The 19,685-nt window shown below is 35.6% G+C and overlaps 1 protein-coding gene across 1 annotated transcript in view; it reads right to left on the bottom strand.

Annotated features, from left to right (window-relative positions):
* The window catches only part of UHRF2 (ubiquitin like with PHD and ring finger domains 2), a 150,461-nt gene that overhangs the window by 74,421 nt on the left and 56,355 nt on the right, over positions 1-19,685 (bottom strand). Inside the window, exon 4 of the mRNA XM_074197490.1 lies at positions 1,477-1,695. Coding sequence (XP_074053591.1) covers positions 1,477-1,695 — 219 coding nt within the window. The remainder of the gene's footprint in view (positions 1-1,476; positions 1,696-19,685) is intronic.

Raw genomic sequence — 19,685 nt, 5'->3', positions numbered from 1 at the left:
TTTTAAGAGGCTTGTTTCATGTGATAGATGGGGAAGAGATCAGGAGACTTTAGAACTGTGCCTGTCTTCTCTCCGCCATCTTGGCCCCCCTTATCAAATTCTTTAGAGAATTTATCTTCTTATCCACTGCAATTGATGCAAATACATGCTTTCTTCATGGAATTATTTTTGCTTAGACTCATCATGAATACTATATTTGGAAGAATGTAATGTTTCTTACTGCCATTAGGAATAATAGGAAAGAGTCAACTCTTCTACTTCCTAATTATGTATTGCCCAAAGGAGAACATCATTCTTCCATATAACTGTAAATGTCCTAAATGCTATGCTTTCAGTAACAATGAAAATGTCAATATTAACATAGTTCAGTTTCTTGAACGACTCATTAGTTATTGGAAAATAATTACATGGTGCCCACAATGCCATCACTTATGTTTTTAGATGCTCACAAAACCATACAACTCTTCTTTCTCTATGCCTTTTCTGTCTTTCTTTCACTGTTATCAGCTTAAATGAGATTTTTGTAGGCTAGGCCAGCATAACATCAGATTTGGCATTCTCTATCATACCAGAAAGACTTCAAACATTTTCCTGGCAACAGAATGTGTCTAAGAACAAGACTAGCCAAGTATGGAGTAACTCTACAACAGTAGGCTGGGATAGGCAATAATTTTTTTTTTTGTATAAGGCAACCTATGAACAATGGATCTTAGACCTATGAAGGTAAAAAAAAATCAGAACTAAGAGTAGAAATAAATTTTTCTTTTATTCTCAAAAAATTGACTACCAGATTCTCTGAACATATTTAAAAAATCCTTGATAACTGGTAAAAAAAAAACCCAAAAAAACTTGGTAACTGAGCAGCTGAATGGTACAGTGACTAGAGCAATGACCTTGGAGTCAAGAGGACAGTAATTCAAATCTAGCCTCAGACACTTGCAATTTACCAGTTGTATGACTTTAGGTATATCACTTAACCCTGACTGCCTCACATCCAGGACCACCTCCAGTTGTCCTGATTCATATCTGGCCAACAGATAGCTCTGGAGGAGAAAAATAAGGCTGGTGACTTCACACAGCAACCCCTCATTAAAATCCATATCATGGCATCACCTCCCCAATGGATCTTCTTTGAGGATGAATGACAAACATCATCATTATCATTATCATTGATTGACAAATATTAATGCTGATGATAATCATGATTTCTTTACATCAAAACACAAAGTCCTAATTCCATTTCTAGTAAAAATAAAGATAACTTGGTTATTATTCTTAACACAAAAAATGGTATAAACAATAGTTTAAACACCAAAAATTCTTTAAAAAGTTTAAAAAATGTTTAGAAAATATTGTTGACTACCCTTCATGAACAAGAAATTTCAATTGCATTATAAGACTGCATTTGATTAAAATGTCACAGCATGCAATTTTGAGAATATGCATGCCTGTAGGTACAATGCAAATAAATCTTACCCTAGCATGATTTTTGCATGAACTTCTTTCTTAGTTCTTGAGATTTCCTTCAATGTGGTAATCTCTGCATCATACCAAAATCCTCTTTCTTCAGGAGTGTCCACATTATAATTCACCATCACCATATCTCCTACATTTAGTTCATTCCACTTCAGAATTTTTCTTGCTCGTGGACGAACATTTTCGGGAGGCATTTCTAAAATACCATTTTCTGGATATCTGGAAGAGAAAAAAAACTGTAATAAGTACAACTAAAGTTATCTCCATGTATGATAATTTTTTTCTATTAAATTATTTTTCTTTTTGGGGGCTTATTTATTTTTATTATTACAATAATCTTATTGTAAGAATAAACATAACCCCCCCCCACACACACAAAGATGAAAAAACCTCAAAAATAGTGAGGAAAAAAAATGTGCTTCAGTCAGCAAATTCCAATGGCTGTTTCTGGGATGAGCTGCCTTCTTTATCTTAAGTCCACCAAAGAATTTGCTTCAATTTTTCCCCAGTTGCTTTTACTAGCTATATTTCCCTCCACTCTTATTCCTTCTTACTCTCACTTATTCTATTCTATTCTCTCTCACTCTGTCCCTGTTCAAAAGTGTTGTGTCTGCGTACCCTCTCACACATTCTTCCCTCTCTTCTGTCACCTATTCCCCCCTTATCCCATCCCTTTCTTCTCATTTTTCTATAGGGCAAGATAGATTTCTATACAATAAGTATGTATGTTATTTCCTCTCTGAGCCATTTCTGATGAGAATGAAGACTCACTCATCCCCTCCCTCACCTTCCTTCCCCCATTCCACTCCACTGAAAAAAAAGCTTTTTCTTGACTCTTTTGTGAAATATCTTAGCCCCTTCTTCCTCTCCTTTCTCTTTCTCCCAGTACTTTTCTTTATCACCAATTGACTCCATCTTTTTACTATATTATACCATGATATTCATCTCCTTCCTGTGCCTTGTCTCTATCACATAGGACAGTTTGAAACAAACCACAGAACACAAATACTGATACTGAAAAATTACAGTTTCTAATTAAAACATAAAATTAGGCACGATGAAATGAGTGATAAAATAAATGATGTAATTCTTCAACTGAATCAAAACATGATAATGTCTAGGTTAGGACCCTAATTATATTAAGTTCTTCTACTTTTCTTACTTGAAATTAAGTTTTAAGTTTTTGTAGGTATATAGAAGCAAAATTCTTTTGTAATTATCCTCATGTCTTGATGACTAAAAGGGAATGTAATATTGCATTTTTTATAAGATAATTCTCTTAGAAAATAAAATTTCTAAAACTGAGCCATGCATTTTTTTTTCATTTAAATTACATCTAATGTGCACACTCAGAAGGGACTTTGTTGATTGTGAAGCCAGTATTTCTTTCTTATGGTCATATTACATCAGAACTCTTCCTGTCTACTCATACTGATATGAACCACTGAAGAAAAACTTTGACTTACACTGTTATTAACTAGAAAATAGTCTACGCTTTTAAGTAGCAATATTTTAATCCTTCAGACTTAAGTCCTTTAATAAAATAAAAATTAAGTCTGCTTATGTTTAGCCAAGTTAGAAGTTAGATTAGTCTAACTACAAGGAAAGTTTACTCCCCCCCCAACCCCACACACAGTGTTATAAATTCAAGTTACACATCTTTATTTTCAAAATTGAGTGAAGATAGCCTAGCTGAAGCAGTGGGGCATTTGAGGGTCAAAGTACCACCTTATCCATCAACTCCCTAGACCCTGCAGGAAACTGCTTAGAACTCTGAATTCAAAAGCCTTTTTTTCCAGGCCAGTTAACAAAGTCATCATTATGGAAAACATCTCCTGTAAAGCTATTTGTCATTAAAAAGCCTGAGGCACTATTAAATAGTTCAGCACAAGAAATCACTAGGATTTTATCAGTGGAAATAATATTTAAGAAGTATTACCAGCAGCTTTGCAATTGAGCTCTAAGTACCATCAGACCTTTTCAACTGACTGGCAAGTTAAAATATGAGGTTTTTTGGAGACAGAGACTGTTTTGCACACAGCAATGTGGTCAATTCTACACTGTACCAGAATTTCTGTGTTTGATCAATCCTACCAACATGGGTTGGCAGCATAGCACAAGCCAGATGCTAAGTGGTAGAGTTCACTATGCCCTTTGCACTCAACCCATAAATCCAATCTGTTGCCATTTTTACTTTCTATTAATTTTACTTTGCCATTCATACTAACCCAGTACAAATCCTTGTTCCCTTTTGCCTAGACTATTACTAATTGCCTTCTAATTAATCCCTGCCTTGAGTCTCAACCTACTCCAATCCATATTCCTCTCTGATTCCAGAATGATCTTCCTAAAGCACAAGTCTAGATCATTCACTGATTCCATTAACTCCAATATTTCCCCATTACCTACTATATCAAATCCTTTGGTATTTAAAATAAACTCCTTTGAGGTGCCTAGGTGGTGCAGTGGATAAAGCACCGGCCCTGGAGTCAGGAGTACCTGGGTTCGAATCTGGCCTCTGGCCTCAGATGTTTAATAATTACCTAGCTGTGTGACCTTGGGCAAGCCACTGAACCCCACTGCCTTGCAAAAACCTAATGAATAAACAAATAAATAAATGAATGAATGAATGAACTCCTTCATAACATGTCTCCTTCTAAACTCTTCAGTCTTCTAGTATACTTTACTCTTTTCCATGCCCTGGCCTTTCAGCAGTACTCATTGACTTACTTGCTATTCCTTACAAATGACACGGCCAACTGGCCAAATCATGGGGTTGGAATATTTTCCTTCCTCAACTCTGCCTACAGTCTTCACTGGTTTTCTTCAAGACTCAGTTCTAATCCACCTTCTGCAAATCTCTCTCACCTCTCTGCTCCCCTACTTTTCTCTAATATTAATTCCCATTTGCATTGTATAATCTTATATATCAATTGAACTTGACCTCTCTAAAGTTATCAGAGCCCTATTAACTACCAAATCCAAGAGTGATTTTTCAAACATGATCTTCCATGATCTCTCCACAGCTTAACAACTGTGAATTATTTTCTTCTGGATACTATCTCTTCTCTAGGTTTCTGTGACGCTGCTTTGTCCTCATTCTCCTTATCGGACTACTCTTTCTCTCTTTTCTATTCTCCATATCAATGTAGGTTGGCTGTAGGTGTCCCCAAGGTTCTCTCCTACTTTGTGATTTCTTCAGATCCCAGGATTTCAATTTACACACACACACACATACCCTCCAACCCTATTCTTTTTGCTGAGCAATTTGAGATTTTCGTGTCGAGGATCCCGGAGTGGTTTGTTATTTCCTTCTCTAGCTCATTTTACAGATGAGGAAACTGAGGCAACAAAGTCCAGCTAGTAGGTGTCTGTGGCCAGATTTGAACTCAGGAGTCTTCCTGATATACTGTCATCTCCTGAATATATTCAGAGCACAGAATCCTTGGCAATTTAGAAGCAGCTAAGCTGATGATATAATAATGCCTCTTCCTGAAAAAAGATAGTTCAAATTCTTCTATTTACTACCTGGGAACATTTGTGTCAATCCTTTTAACATTCTGAATCTCAGTTTTTTCATCTTAAAAACAAGAGAGTGGGACTCTTTCCAGCTCTAAAACCTATGATATCTGAAAAGATGATGACTAAACCTACCCAAAAAACAATACAGGAAAGAATTTGAAGATAATCCATTGGTGGTGGTGGTATGCCTCTGGGGACTTAAGCTGTTCTAGTGTGAACAGATTAGGGGATGGAGTTGAAACCAGAGTGAAGCATCCAAAACTTGGGTAACAGGTATATTAATACTCACATTTATTTTCTATACAAAGTTCAACTAAAAAAGGAAGTCCCTATTGACAAAAATTTCTTACAGATGCTCTTGCCTGCAGGTGATGTGTTAGTCACTGCATAGAGCCAGGAATGCTCCAGAGATTTCTCATTTAGATTCTATGATTCAAAAGAGAGTGGCTAGGCATTTTTTACTTTTTAAAATTTTCCCCATCCTGCTTCACTGATGTAAAAGTCCATAAAAAAAAGTACTGTCCCACTGATGTGTTTATTAGGAGGACGAGAGTCAGCACTACATGATCTCAGATGAATCAGCTGGAAATATGACATTCACATGACTACAAAAGTATAAAAGAGATCCAGGACATATCTAAACAAGGTGACTATTCTTACAGCCAGAATGTGATCTAACAGATAAACTTACATAAGAGTAAGAAACTATAGAAGACCTATGGTGCTTTGAATGAACCCTCTATTGAGTAATCATGGAAAAATTTATAGTATTTAGAGCTGGAAGGTACCTCTGAGAAAATTTAATACAACATTCTCATTTTATAGTAGAGGACACTTAAGGTCTAAAGCAAGTTTAAATGCCCTAAAGCATGGCATTCAAACAGAGATTACATAATTCCTAAGCTTATATTCTTACTACTACATCATGGACTGAATGCACAAGAAACTTCCAGGACAAGATCATATAGATGGATTATGATCAATACTCATGGGGAAGGGGAATAACCACACCTTGAGTTAATGGCCACCTGATACTCTTTACTATATATGTTCTCCACAAGTACATTTGTAGAAAAGGAAAGGAAATGAAAAAGAAATTTCTATATTTATTGGCAATGAATCATAATGTTTTACAAATATCTAAGCTAAACCAATATACTTATGAAGAAATTGTGTCAATTTAGAGACTTTTCCCCTATTTATATTAAAGCTCCACAAGACAATCTAAAATGTACAAAAAATCTTTTCATTCCTAAAGTGAACTAGTGACTTTGTTTCTAATTTTAAATATTAATACTGGAACATAAAAATTTCATGTGGTCTCTCATCACTATGGAAACCTCTCTTTGCAATCTTAGTTGCCCATGTCCTAAGATTCCAGTTTTTCTTTGCCACATAAATATTTGTGCATTCCTATGATATGATACAGAAGTATATTAATTCTGTCCACATGTGAGCTTTTCTAATACTCTTCCTCACACCATTTGAAGACAATTGGAGATTTAAAATACATCTCCAATCTTTAGTAAAAAAAAAGTCATATACATATTAAATATAAAAAGTAAGTAGGTTTTGTAAAGCACTCTATATACGTTATCTTATCACAAAAGGGATTATTATTGCAATTTTATAAGCTGAAAATTAGAGGTTAAATGACTTAACCAGTTATTGATCTATTACGATTTTAACCTAGATCTCTCCAGATTCCAATTTCATTTTACTCTTTTACTCTACTGTACTGCCTTTTTCAACTGGAGACCCACTTAGGAAGAGAGGGATCTTACTCTATTGACAAAGAGGCACTTATCTTTAAGTGTACATTTACATTGGTTAATACTTTTCACTTAAAAAGTCTTTATTTAATATGAAGGGTTTAGGGCTTTCCCCCCTCCCCAAGTGGGAGAATTAGGTGTTATATTAAATATAATATTAGAAAGGATCCTCCTTAATTAAAGCCTTATAACACCTCAAGACAATGGTTTTGAAGGTTAAATTTAATTCAGTTCAATTCAACTAATATTAAGTACTTAGTAAAAATAAGGCACTGTTAAGGACCGGATTACAAAGACAAACATGAAATGGTCCCTGCCCTCAAGGAGTCTCCTTTTTTTTGTAGCTATAAGATCCACATAAATAAAAAGTGTATGAATGAGAACATGAAGTAATTGAGAAGTTGGGGGAAACTCAGAAGGATTATGTTGGCAGCTGTGGGAAAGATGGATTGCTTGGAGGAGACCTGAACACTGGGAGAACAAAGAAGAGGATACCAATAATTCAGGTTAAGATGTGATTAGGGTCTGAATTAAGGGGGTGGCCACTCGAATGAAGAAAAAAGGACAGATATGAGATATGTTAAGGAGGCATTAAAAAAAGACTTGGCAATTTTTTAGAAATGGATAGTTGGGAGGGGATCAAAGAAGGGATAACTGTTAAGGATTACTCTTCGTGGCTCTAGGAAGGCCCAATATTCTATTCACTGTACCATCTACTTGACCACAGGTAAAAAGTTCTGTTTTGGTAGTGTTGAGTTTTTGACATTGATGGAACCTACAGGAAGAAGTAGAGGTTTAGCAGTCAGTGGACTAGAGCTCAGGCCAAAAATAAGAGTTAGAAATATAGCTCTACTATGGAAGTGGATTGTATCACCAAAAATACATGAAAGAGCCCCTGGGTATATAAACATTTAAGGAGAAGACCAGGGATGTGGATCCAACAAGGGAGCAATTAAGAGAAATTGGAAAACCAGTAAAGAACAGTGCCACAAAACCTGGGGGAGGAGAAAGAATGTTAAAATATGCATTCAACACTCTCAAAAACTGCAGAGTTCCTGAGGTACCACCTCACACTTATCAGATTACTTAGTATGACAGAGAAGGAAAATGATAAGCGTTTGAGAGGATGTGGGGAAAGTGGAACACTAATGTACTGGTGGTGGAGTTTTCAACTGATCCAACCATTGTGGAGAGCAAATGATTGAACAAGTTGTAGCATAGGATATAATGAAATATCACTGCTCTATAAGAAACAATGAGCAGACAATTTCAGAAAAGCCTGGAAATATTTACATGTACTAATGCTAAGGGAAGTCAGAAGAACCAGGAGAACACTGTATACAGTAAAAACAACATTGTGTTATGATCAATCACAATGGATTCAGCTCTTCTCAGCAATATAACAATCAATGACATCCACATCCAGAGAAAAAACTGTGACATCTGAATGCAAATCAAAGCATACTATCTTCACCTTTGAAATTTTTTTTTTGCTTTTCCCTTTTTCATCTGTAATATGATTGTACAAGTATAAGCTATATCAGGATGGGGAGATGGAAGCATGGGAGGGAGAAAACTTAAAAAATGCATGTTGAAAATTACCTCTACATAGAATTTGAAAAATAATTTTAAAAAAAGAAAAGGAAAAAACCACAGAGTTCAAGATGGGGACTCAGAAAAGATCACTGGATTTACCAATTAGGAGATATCTCTGAGTGGGCAGAAGGAGGCACTATCTGAGGAGAATGAGTCACTATTGAAGAGAGTAGTTTAAATTATTTGAGCGGTTAAATCAAAAAGGCAGGTTACAAGGAATATGCAGGAAGTGAGGAAGTATGGGATTCCCACTTTTTTTAGAATTCTAATTGTCAAAAAATCAGAGCATTAAAAAATATGGGGGATAGCAGTGTCAAAGTAACTTTTTCAAAGGAGGAAAAATCTGGACATATTTTTAGGCTTCAAAGAAGAAGCAAGAGGATAAATTGATACAAAATTAGAGTGGAAGAATGGGATGGATCAAAGGTGCACACGCGCACGCGTGTGTATGTGTGTCTATGTGTGTGGTACTGAAAGGGGTGAAAAGGTTGGTCTTAGTAAAATCTTACCAAGAACTGACTATCAACTTTAAATTCCATATTCCTATTTTGTTTTCCGTGTTACCTCCAAGTTCAAGACCCACATAATTCTTTCCCCACTCTTGGCATATTCTGCTGCCTTTCCTCCTAGTCACATGCTGAATTAAAGTAGAGAAAGTCACAAAGCCAAGCTAACTGGGTTTGTGGTAAATTTATTTTATATGATTTTAACTGGGACCTCACTGTTGCAAGTCAAGTTTTTAACAACTCTCCCTAGTTAACTCACTACTCCACTCTTCCAAATCTTTATTTCTCTTCTCAAATCTCTCATGGCTCCCCACTATCCCCATCCCCTCATCTGAGAGTTCTGCCTCATTTTTTTAACTGAGAAATATTTTAGAGTCTCTCCTCCATATTTCATATCACTTAGAAGCATTCTGCCACTATTTCCTCCTTCACTGTTTTGTTCACATAATAAGGTTCTTCTTGCGGAGAAGAACACTTCTAAATTCACAAGTAATTTCATTTCATCCCATCTCTTTCCTTTTTTTTAGTTGTTTTTTTTTTTTGCAAGGCAAATGGGGTTAAGTGGCTTGCCCAAGGCCACACAGCTAGGTAATTATTAAGTGTCTGAGACTGGATTTGAACCCACATGCTCCTGACTCCAGGGCTGGTGCTTTATCCACTGTGCCACCCAGCCACCCCATCATCCCATCTCTTTCAACAGAATGCCTCTTCAATTCCCTCTTTTTCATTTTATCTTCTTTCTTATCTTGTCTTACTAGCTATTAACTAATTTTCTGTTAGTACTTTCCCTGTTGAACATTTGTTCCAAATATTTGTTCAGTTTTCTTTTTTCTTTGCCATTAGTATTAAATAAAATCAATACTAATAACACTAGTATTAATACTTTATTGCCCACCAATATGCCTATTCCTCCATCCTCAAAAAAACTCGACTGATCCACCATTTGTGTTATTTATTATCTTATATCTCTATGCCTTTTGAGTCTAAACTAAGAATGTTATCTACACATAGGTCTACATTTTTTTCCATTAATTTTATTCTTAACTCTCTATAATCCACTTCATCATTTAACTGAAAAGGTTTTCTCCAAAGTTATCAATGATCTCCTAAATTGCCAAATATAAGGGCTTCCCTTATCCCCAATCCTCAACCTCCTGACCTCTCCAAAGACTTTGATATTATCATCCTCTTTTTCTTGATATTCTTACCTTTAATTTCTATGACACTGCTCCATATCTCACTATCCTTTTTTCAGTTTCCTTTGCTGGATCTTTGTCCAGGCCGTGTCTTCTAAACAAAGGTAGCCCAGAGTTCTCTCTCAGGCTTTCTTCTCTTCTTCCTCTAAATAATTTCACTTGGTAAGCTCACCAGCTCCAATGGCAACTATCATCTTTATGATTCTCAGATTTACTAATCCAAATTTACTAATTTACTAATCTCCCTTAATCTCTAGTCTCAAATCTCCATCAACATATTCAAACCCAAAATGATTTTGAATACCCTACTCACAACCCCACTCCAAATTTCCCTGTTACTTTCAAAGTGTCATTCTAGTCACCCAGGCCTGTCAAACTAGATGCCATCTTCAACTCCTCACTCCCTCAGCCTTATACTCAACCAGTTGCTAAAGGCTATTGATTCTGCCTTCTTGATATCTCAGACTGCCACCATCCTGGTACAGGGTTAACTCACTATACCACTGGTATTGCAATAACTCACTGGTAGGGTCTTCCTGTCTTACTCCAGTTCATACTTGACTAAGGGGTCAACATGATCTTCTTCAAGAGAAAATTCAAGGCTTACCCAAGTCACTCCTCTATTCAATCAAGACCATTGGCTTCCTATCACTTCTAGGCTCAAATACAAAAATCTTCTGTTTGGCATTCAAAGTCCTTCAGCACCCAGATCCTTTCTATCTTTCCAGTCTAATTAAGTCTTATACTTTCTCCCCCCATTCCTCTGCCATTGGTCTCCTTGCTATTTCATAAACAGGACATTCCATCTCAAGATTAGAAATTTTCACTAACTCCCCAATATGCTTTTCTTCCTTATTTCCACCTCTTGATTTCCTTCAAATTCAGCTAAAATCTCACCTTCTATCAGAAGCCTTTCCTGATTTCCCATTAAAAATAATGCTCTCCCCTCTATGGATCATGTCCAATTTATCGGTTTACCTTCTCCACTTCTCCCCACCCCAATTATACTATAAGCTCTCTGAGATCAATCTTCTGCCTTCATATTCCCAGAGCAAAGAACAGGGAGACTGTACATAAAATGTTATCAATGATATTGGCTGAGATTTAAAAACCTATAATTAACATCAAAGACAGATTTGAACTTTATTCATATGCAACAAGTTAGTATGACAGCACTCATAAAGTAGAGCAGGCATCTCTACACACATTCAGTGGCCACTGAATAAACATGAAAATGAATTGTCTCACTTTTCTCCAATTTCAAGAAATCATACTGCAGTATTTTTGTATATTTATTTCAATAACACAGATCACAATGTAGTCCAAATGAAGTAATGATTACAGAAATTACCGTTTGCTATTGTTTTTATTCTTTTTCCCATCTTCCTTTTATTACCACATTCTCATATGAATGCTTTAACTCTACTGCTTTCTCTTTTCCTCACATAATTCATGTTTTAATTTTTTGCAATATGATTATTTTTTAGCCCTATTACTATTAAACCTATGCTCTCAAAATGGAAAAGATCTCTTAAATCCCCAGATCTGGAGAATTCTTAGTCCCTTATCCACCCTGACCTCTCTGTAGCATTCCATACTGCTATCTCTTTTCTCTGGATCCTCCTTGTCATTCATCTTTTATATTTTTTAATTTTTTTAGGTTTTTGCAAGGCAGTGGGGTTAAGTGGCTTGCCCAAGGCCACATAGTTAGGTAAGTATTAAGTGTCTGAGGCCGGACTTGAACTCAGGTACTCCTGACTCCAGGGCTGGTGCTCTATCCAATGCACCACCTAGCCGCCCCATGTCATTCATCTTTTATGGCTCTCTACCACTCTCCAGCTTCCTGGGTTTATAATCTATGAGGTATATACAATATCCCAATTCCCTTAAATATTCAATCAGTTAATAAAACTTGTCTTTTTTCTTCCATAAATCTTTTGTACCCTCATATTTCTCCCTTCTCACTATTCAGAGAAATACCTCTTTAGTTCAGACCCTCATCATCTTTCAGTTGGCCTATGACAATAGGTTTTCTAATGATTGTCCTTGCTTATATCTCTTCTCTAATCTATCCTACACACAGATCTGACCACAATAATTACTTCAGGATGGCTAGGTAGCACAGTGGATAGAGTACCGGTCCTGGAGTCAGGAGAAACTGAGTTCAAATCCAGTATCAGACAGTAAATAATTGCCTAGCTGTGTGACCCTGGGCAAGTCACTTAACCCACACTCCCCCATTGCCTTGTAAAAATCACAACAATTACTTCACCCTGATAATTTCAATTTCTGATTTGCCTTCAATTCCCTTCCTAACTTGGTCCCCCCAATTCTCTTTCCAGTTTTAATCTGAATTATTCCTTTTCCCACTCTATAGTCTAGCCAAACTAACCTTCTTTATGTTCTTCAGACACAGTACAAAAACCCTATTTTGGATCTCCATTCCTCTGCATTTGCAATTTGTACCTGGAATGTACTCTAGACACAGTTCAAGAACAATCTTCACATCTTCCATCATCCAAACCACTTGAACCCTTCCTAACTGATGTTTGTCCTTCATTTTTAAGTAAGACCCCAACATCAGGGAGATGATTCCATGACAAGTTAATGAACTGGATTTGAGTGAGAGGTACAGTGCTAATCATCAGCTTTACTTTCTCCTCTGGAGTCATCTGGATCCAGTGACCAGATATGGAACAGGATGACTGGAGATGGTCCTGAATACGACACAATCCTATTTAAGTGACTTTCCCAGAGTCACAGAGCTAGGGAGTGTCTGTGACCATATTTGAACTCCCATCCTCCTGACTCTAAAGCCAGTGCTCTATTCATTCTGCCACCTAGCTCCCTCACACTTCCTAACTATATTTACTTTTTTGGGTTTTATGTTTACTGCATGCCAGACACATGCTAAACACTTTATGACGATATCCTTTGATCCTCACAACAACAATCTTGGAAGGTAGGTGGGTTATCAGTATTTCCATTTCACACATGAGAAAACTAAGGCAGATAAGTAAATTGCCCAGGGACACAAACATAGTGTCTGAGGCTGACCTGAATTCATACCTTCCTGACTCTGGTCCCAAGCACTCTATTCAATGCATCATCTAGAACAACATCTAGTATAAATACTAAACATTTATTTATTTTGTATTTATACATGTACATGTTTTTCTAGTCCAATGGCTGTAAGATCCTGTTGGTGTCTTTCTATCCCCAGCATCTAGCACAATGCCCAACACACTACAGGTAATTAATAAATGCTTACTGACTGGAGAACTGATCTTTGTCCTCTTTTGCCTACATGTGGATGTGCTCCAAGATTGGATTCTTGGGTCACTACTCTTCCAATTCTATATCTTCTTCATCAAAGAACTCATCCATTCAACTGGCTTCAAGATATCAAATCTTAATTCAACAGCAATCTGTTGAATACTTTCACTTACAAGATATCAGGACATTCAACAATGACAATTAGTTTTTCTTCCTTTATTTCAGATATTACTCCTTATTCATCTAAGTTTGGAAGAAATAGAGATTTATTTTACTCATTTCTTTCTCACTGTCCTTAATCATCAAATTCTGGTAGTCATTTCATCATAAGATATTCTTTATACTTGTTCCTTCTATTATTACCTAAACTTAGTTCAAATTGCAATTCATGCCTAGATTACTGTAAAAGACTCCTTAATTGATCTTCCTGACTCTAGTATCCCCTATGATATTCTATTTTAAGCCATAGATGAATTCCTTCAGTTATCATTAAAATCTCAACACCTGAATCTCAGCTCCAGACCACAGTCATGTATTCAGACAAGTCATTAATGTTCTTCCTTATCCCTGTGTCTTGGTTCACGTCATTCTATAGTCTTTTTTACACTTTTCTCCAATCAACAAAATTTGATTCATCCTTCAAAATCCAGACTAAGTACCACATCTGAGGTATCAGTCTGTAATCTTTACTACTACACTGTGCTTGGCACATTGAAAGCACTTGATAAATGTTTATTAAATGATTATTGTAGTCACATAGAAACTCTAAAAATCATGGGGAAAAGAACCATGTTTTAAACTTGTTGATACAGTCACTTCAACGGCAACCAAGTGGAAATCCTTAGGAACCTGTTCACTATTTAAAAAAACCCAACGCATTAAGATATTGTGATTTGGGCAGCTAGGCGGCCCAGTGGATAGAGCATGGCCCTAGAGCCAGAAGGACCTGATTTCAAACCAGCCTCACTCACTCAATTACCTAGCTGTGTGATCTTGGATAAGTCACTTAACCCCATTGCCCTGTAAAAACAAAACAAAAAAGATACTGTCATTAGTATCATGAGATGGCTATATAAAGAGATATTTTTGAACAGGTTTTCTTGAAAATTAGAAAATTTTAAAACAAATATAGTAATGTAAGCTTCTCTCAAATATATGTGGTTATAATGATATATATTTATTATTATATTAAACAGTGATACTCTCAAAAGATCTGTATAAAGAAAGGGTTACTTTCTGTTTCATTACTGGATCAAAGTCTTTGAGCTAGATGGCACATAAAGATTTTCTCTTCCAACTTCCTTATTTTACATCTGAGAAAATTCAGACTCAAAGATATGAAAAGATCTATTTACAAGGTAGCTCCCATTAGCTCAGATCTGAAACCAGTTCTTTTGACTCTTCAATTTAGCACTTGTCTAAATCTGGAGGAAAAGACAGAATAAATGATCACACCTGCTTACAAGAAAGTAGATCTCTACTTTTGATCAGGTCAAGACATGGAATGCCTTTGCAACCCTCAGCAAAGAGTCATTAGCCATTAGTTTTCATTTACTATTATCCCCTCTAATCATTTCTGAATGGCTTCTCTCCTGGTGGCAACCATAGATTCACAAGCTCATTCCCTGAAGTATATGAAACAGTTTAATCCTCATTCAGTTGTATGTTCTAGAATAAGATTCTTCTACATATTACAAAGCTCCAATATTTGTAGTTTTCTTACTTGTTTTGCCTATGCTACATTCTTCTATACCATTCTACCCTGACACAGGTTAGCATTTTTCTTTTTTCCACTCATGATAAAAATATATATATTGGTGCCAGACTACTCAGAACTTCTAATGGTTAGCTAAGGAATTTTATCTTTATTCAACCAAAAGGAAATCACTGAAGGATCAAAAAAGACTTTTGAGATTAGTCCACAGGACAGTAGAAGTAGAGAGTAAAGCTAAGGTCAATGAAAGCCAATTCTGTGAGAAGAATCCAAAATTAATAAGAACCGATTACACACACACACACACACACACACACACGGGAAGTTTAACTCAAATCATTCCGTTCTCTTCTGATAATTTTTGCCTTTACTTTTCCAATCTAATCCTCAGTTGCTTGGTTTCAAATTAAACAGCAAAAATGAAAAGAGAAGAGAAGGGAATGATTTGAGTTAAATTTCAACAGGCTGAGTTTGATATAATGATACAGTAGCCATGTAGACCTATATAGTAGATATTTGGATAGTGGAGACTAGTTTCTTTTTTTTTTTAAGGTTTTTGCAAGGCAATGGGGTTAAGTGACTTGCCCAAGGTCACACAGCTACGTAATTGTTAAGTATCTGAGGTCACATTCGAACTCCGGTCCTCCTGACTCCAGGGCTGTTGCTTTATTCACTGCACCACCTAGCTGCCACAAAGACTGTATTCAGAAAAGAAAAAAAAAGCTAGAAGAAAAAAGGCTCTCCAGAGAACTGTGGAAGAGAAGGAAGCTGAGGGGTAATGCAATTTTGGGAAACATCTTCATATAGATGACAGAAAAAGGGGAAGTCAATAAAAGGACATAAGAAAACAACATTTTCTAAAACTATCTTAAAGAACTTAAATACATCATCTTTACTTGATGGAAATACACAAAATGCTCAGTTATTAATAAAGAGATAATTTTCCCTTAAAACGAACCCTATAATGATCAAATCATATATTAATGATACTGATAGTACCATCGTTCCTTCTCTTTTGAAGTTGTTCTTTTCTTAAATCAAAGCTACGGTAAAAATAATCAGGCCTAAAAACCATCATACTGATTAAGAACTAAACACATGAAAATAACATTAAAGCATATGTGCCAATTTTCTCTTAAGAAACTTGGATAATATAATAAGTTTCTACATTTGGTCATTCTCAAACCCATTAGCTTTAGAATCTATAACATGCAATCAATTTACATTCTAAAACTCCCAAGTGGTCAATTCAATAATCAATTTTCAAGTATGAATTATGTACAAGACCATGTGCTGTTTAATACAGCATACTAGCATTCATTCCCTAAACACAGAGAATGGTTAGAGACTATGTTCATTAGGACAAAGTATGCCTAGAATCGAATGTTAAGGCTTTTTATCTCTCTGCAGCTGGTGTGAAATTATTTCCATGATTAAATCTTTACAAATCTAGGAATATATTAAATTCCTAATTCTTATAAAAATTAAAGTGAAGTTCAGAGTATTAGGAGGAAATCCAAACCCACCCTTTTAAAAGGCAAGGAAATGAAGTGCTACAAATCTCAAGTAGACTATGGAATTTCTAAAACAGTAGACTTAAGACTTGAAATAATGTCTTCATCCATAAAATCTTCTGGCTTTACTATTGGATTCTGCACTATGCCAGTTACTATCACTTTTCCAGTTCAATCCAACAGCTACCAAGAGGCATTTATTATATGCAGGGTATTGTGGAGGTTACTGGGGATATAAAAAGATAAATAGCGTCTGCCCTCAAAGAACTTAACCTGTATTGTGGAGACACAATAAAATATTCTGAGGAAGAAGACAGCACTAAGAATTCATGAGACCAAGGAAGACCAATCTTGCCCAAACTAATAGAATAGAAACTTTTTAAACAAAATTCCTGATATCTGCTAACAACTTTTGCTTGAAGACTTCTAATTAAAGAGAAACTGTTGTCTTAATGCCACTACTAGGTCTGTATTCCAAAGACATTAAATGAAAGGGAAAGGGACCTATTTTTTGTGATGACAAAGAAATAGAAATTGAAAGGATACCTCATCAACTAGTGAATACTGAACAAACTATTGTATGATTATGATAGAATACTATTTTGCTGTAAGAAATGCTAGGCAAAAAAACTTGGAAGATTAAATGAACTGTTGCAAAATTAAGCAAGCAGAACCATAAACATGGTACACAGTAAAAGCACTATTGCATGATTTTTTTTTAGGTATTGCATGATTACCTACTGTGAAAAACTTAGCTATTCTTAGCAATATAACAATCCAAGACAATTTTGAAAGACTTCTGAGGAAAGGTGCTGGCCCTTTCTAGAGAAAGGACTGATGGAGCCTGAATGAAGAATGAAGCATATTTAAATTTTTTTTTAGTTTTCTTGTCCTTTTTAAAAAACCTGTGTTTTCTTTTGCAACAAGGCAATGCATTGTATGACTGCACATGTATGACCTATATAAAACTGGGGAGGGGGGAAGGTGGGAGAGAATTTAGAGTTCAAAATTTTAAAATGCATGTTAAACTTTTTTACGTGAAATTAGGAAATGCTTAATGAAATAAATAAAAATATATTAGGGGAGACTTAACTAGAGGCATCAGATTAGTTTGGGATATTTTTTCTCCAATATGCACTCTAAATTACTAAAGAAAGTTCAATACCTCCCCCCCTCCACAAATTTAGCAATGGAAAGTTGCTGAGCCCAACTGTTTTGAGTCTAGGAGTGAAGGATTAATAAAATCCTGAAAGCATTTTCTTCATCAAACTCTGTTTCTCCTCCTAACTGTCCTATTTCTACCAATAGCTCTAACATAGTTGCCAGCATAGTTACCAGAGCTAGAAAATTTGTAGTTATAATATCACAGATTTAGAATTGGAAGAAACATTGAGAGAAGTCTTCCGTGATATCTTCCTCTTATAATTTGCCTCCTACTCTTCCTCTACAGAGCTGCTAAGATAATTATCATACCACTTACCAGGCTGAAAACTTCTAGTATTTCCCTATTGTCCCTAGATTAAAAGGTCACACAGCTAGGTAATTATTAAGGGTCTGAGGTCAGATTTGAACTAAGGTACTCCTGACTCCAGAGATGGTGCTCTATCCACTGAGCTACCTAGCTGCCCCGGCTGGAATCCTTAATCTGGCATTCATTCATGGCCCTGGGAAAAAAATAGTACAAACCAAGTTCTTACAATCTTATTTTGACTGACTGTCCGGCTACTTGAGCCAAGTTGAATTTTTCTTTTCTTTTAACTTTAATTTGCTCTGGGTCATCACTATGAACATTTATTGCTACATTACAGTTCAAATATGACAATAAGGTAAAACAGCTGAGTTACGTAACCTTAAATAATAATTAAATCCTTTTCAGAATTCTAATTGAATTTTGTTTTCCAAACTCTAAATTACTGAAATACTACTGTGCATGAAAGTTTTCTTTGTCTCAACACAATGAGATTGTAAACTCAGAACACAGAGACTGTCTTATTTAAGGCTGTTTCCTCAGGATCTCACATTAAACCTTACATGACAAGAGATATATCTACAAATACTTCATAATATTTGTTAACTGATTGCTATGAATGGCACTTGCACTAAGAGCTGGGAAAACTAACACAAAAGTCAGTTCCTATTCTTTGGGAGTTTACGCTCTAATAAAAAATGTTCTGGATTTTGTGGAATCAAGTTACTTAGGGTTATTGTTTCAGCTCCCAATTATATTTTCAGAAACAGACTGAAAGATCTGTTAATTATGAAGAATAGAAGTGATATTTTTTATCAACTTCATGCAAAAATTATAATCTATTCATTAGGCCAACCAGTACCAATATATCTTTGAAAGAGGTTCAATATAAAAATAAACTTAAAACTAAGATAGGTGATTTTGTGCAACAGAACTAAGTGGGAAGAAACTTTTCCACAAGACTTCACATTTATAGAAATCAGAAAGCTCTAAAAATCTAAAAGAAATGTGAAGCATTTTAAAAATTGTAACTAGAACAAAAGTTCCAGATGATTGTGAGAAACAACAGATCAACTAAATATAATCAATCAGCAAATGTTTACCATGAACATAGCAATAAGAAATCAAGACCAATTCTCTAAGTGTATTTTGTCAAGTGCCTATGAATGTTGAATGCCTTGAATGTTCATAAATGATACATTATTTCATAGTTAATCAAAATTCCTGATTAAAAAATAAAATCTAGATACTTAAACTTTGAAATTGTCCTGACTGGGGAGTTCAGAAAAGAACCCAAGTTCAAATTCAGTAATAACATTTACTGAACACTTTCTTATCAACTAAATGAGGATAATATTCCTAAATTCAAAGAGTCACTTTTTTTAGATTTTTTCCCCCCAAGGCAGTGGGGTTAAGTGGCTTGCCCAAGGCCAGACAGCTAGGTAATTAAGTGTCTGAGGTCGGATTTGAACCAAGGTACTCCTAACTCCAAGGCCGGTGCTCTATTCACTGTGCCACCTAGCTACCCCAAAGAGTTACTTTCTAAAGAAAGGAAAAACCTTTAAGCATCATATAACTAAACTCTTCACTGGTGAGTTTCAATTTTATTTCTGCCCAAAACAAACTGAATGAGTTTTAGGCAAAC

This window comes from Macrotis lagotis, chromosome 8 (assembly GCF_037893015.1).
Source record: "Macrotis lagotis isolate mMagLag1 chromosome 8, bilby.v1.9.chrom.fasta, whole genome shotgun sequence".
Taxonomy (NCBI): domain Eukaryota; kingdom Metazoa; phylum Chordata; class Mammalia; order Peramelemorphia; family Peramelidae; genus Macrotis; species Macrotis lagotis.
This window is presented reverse-complemented; position numbering and strand designations above follow the sequence as displayed.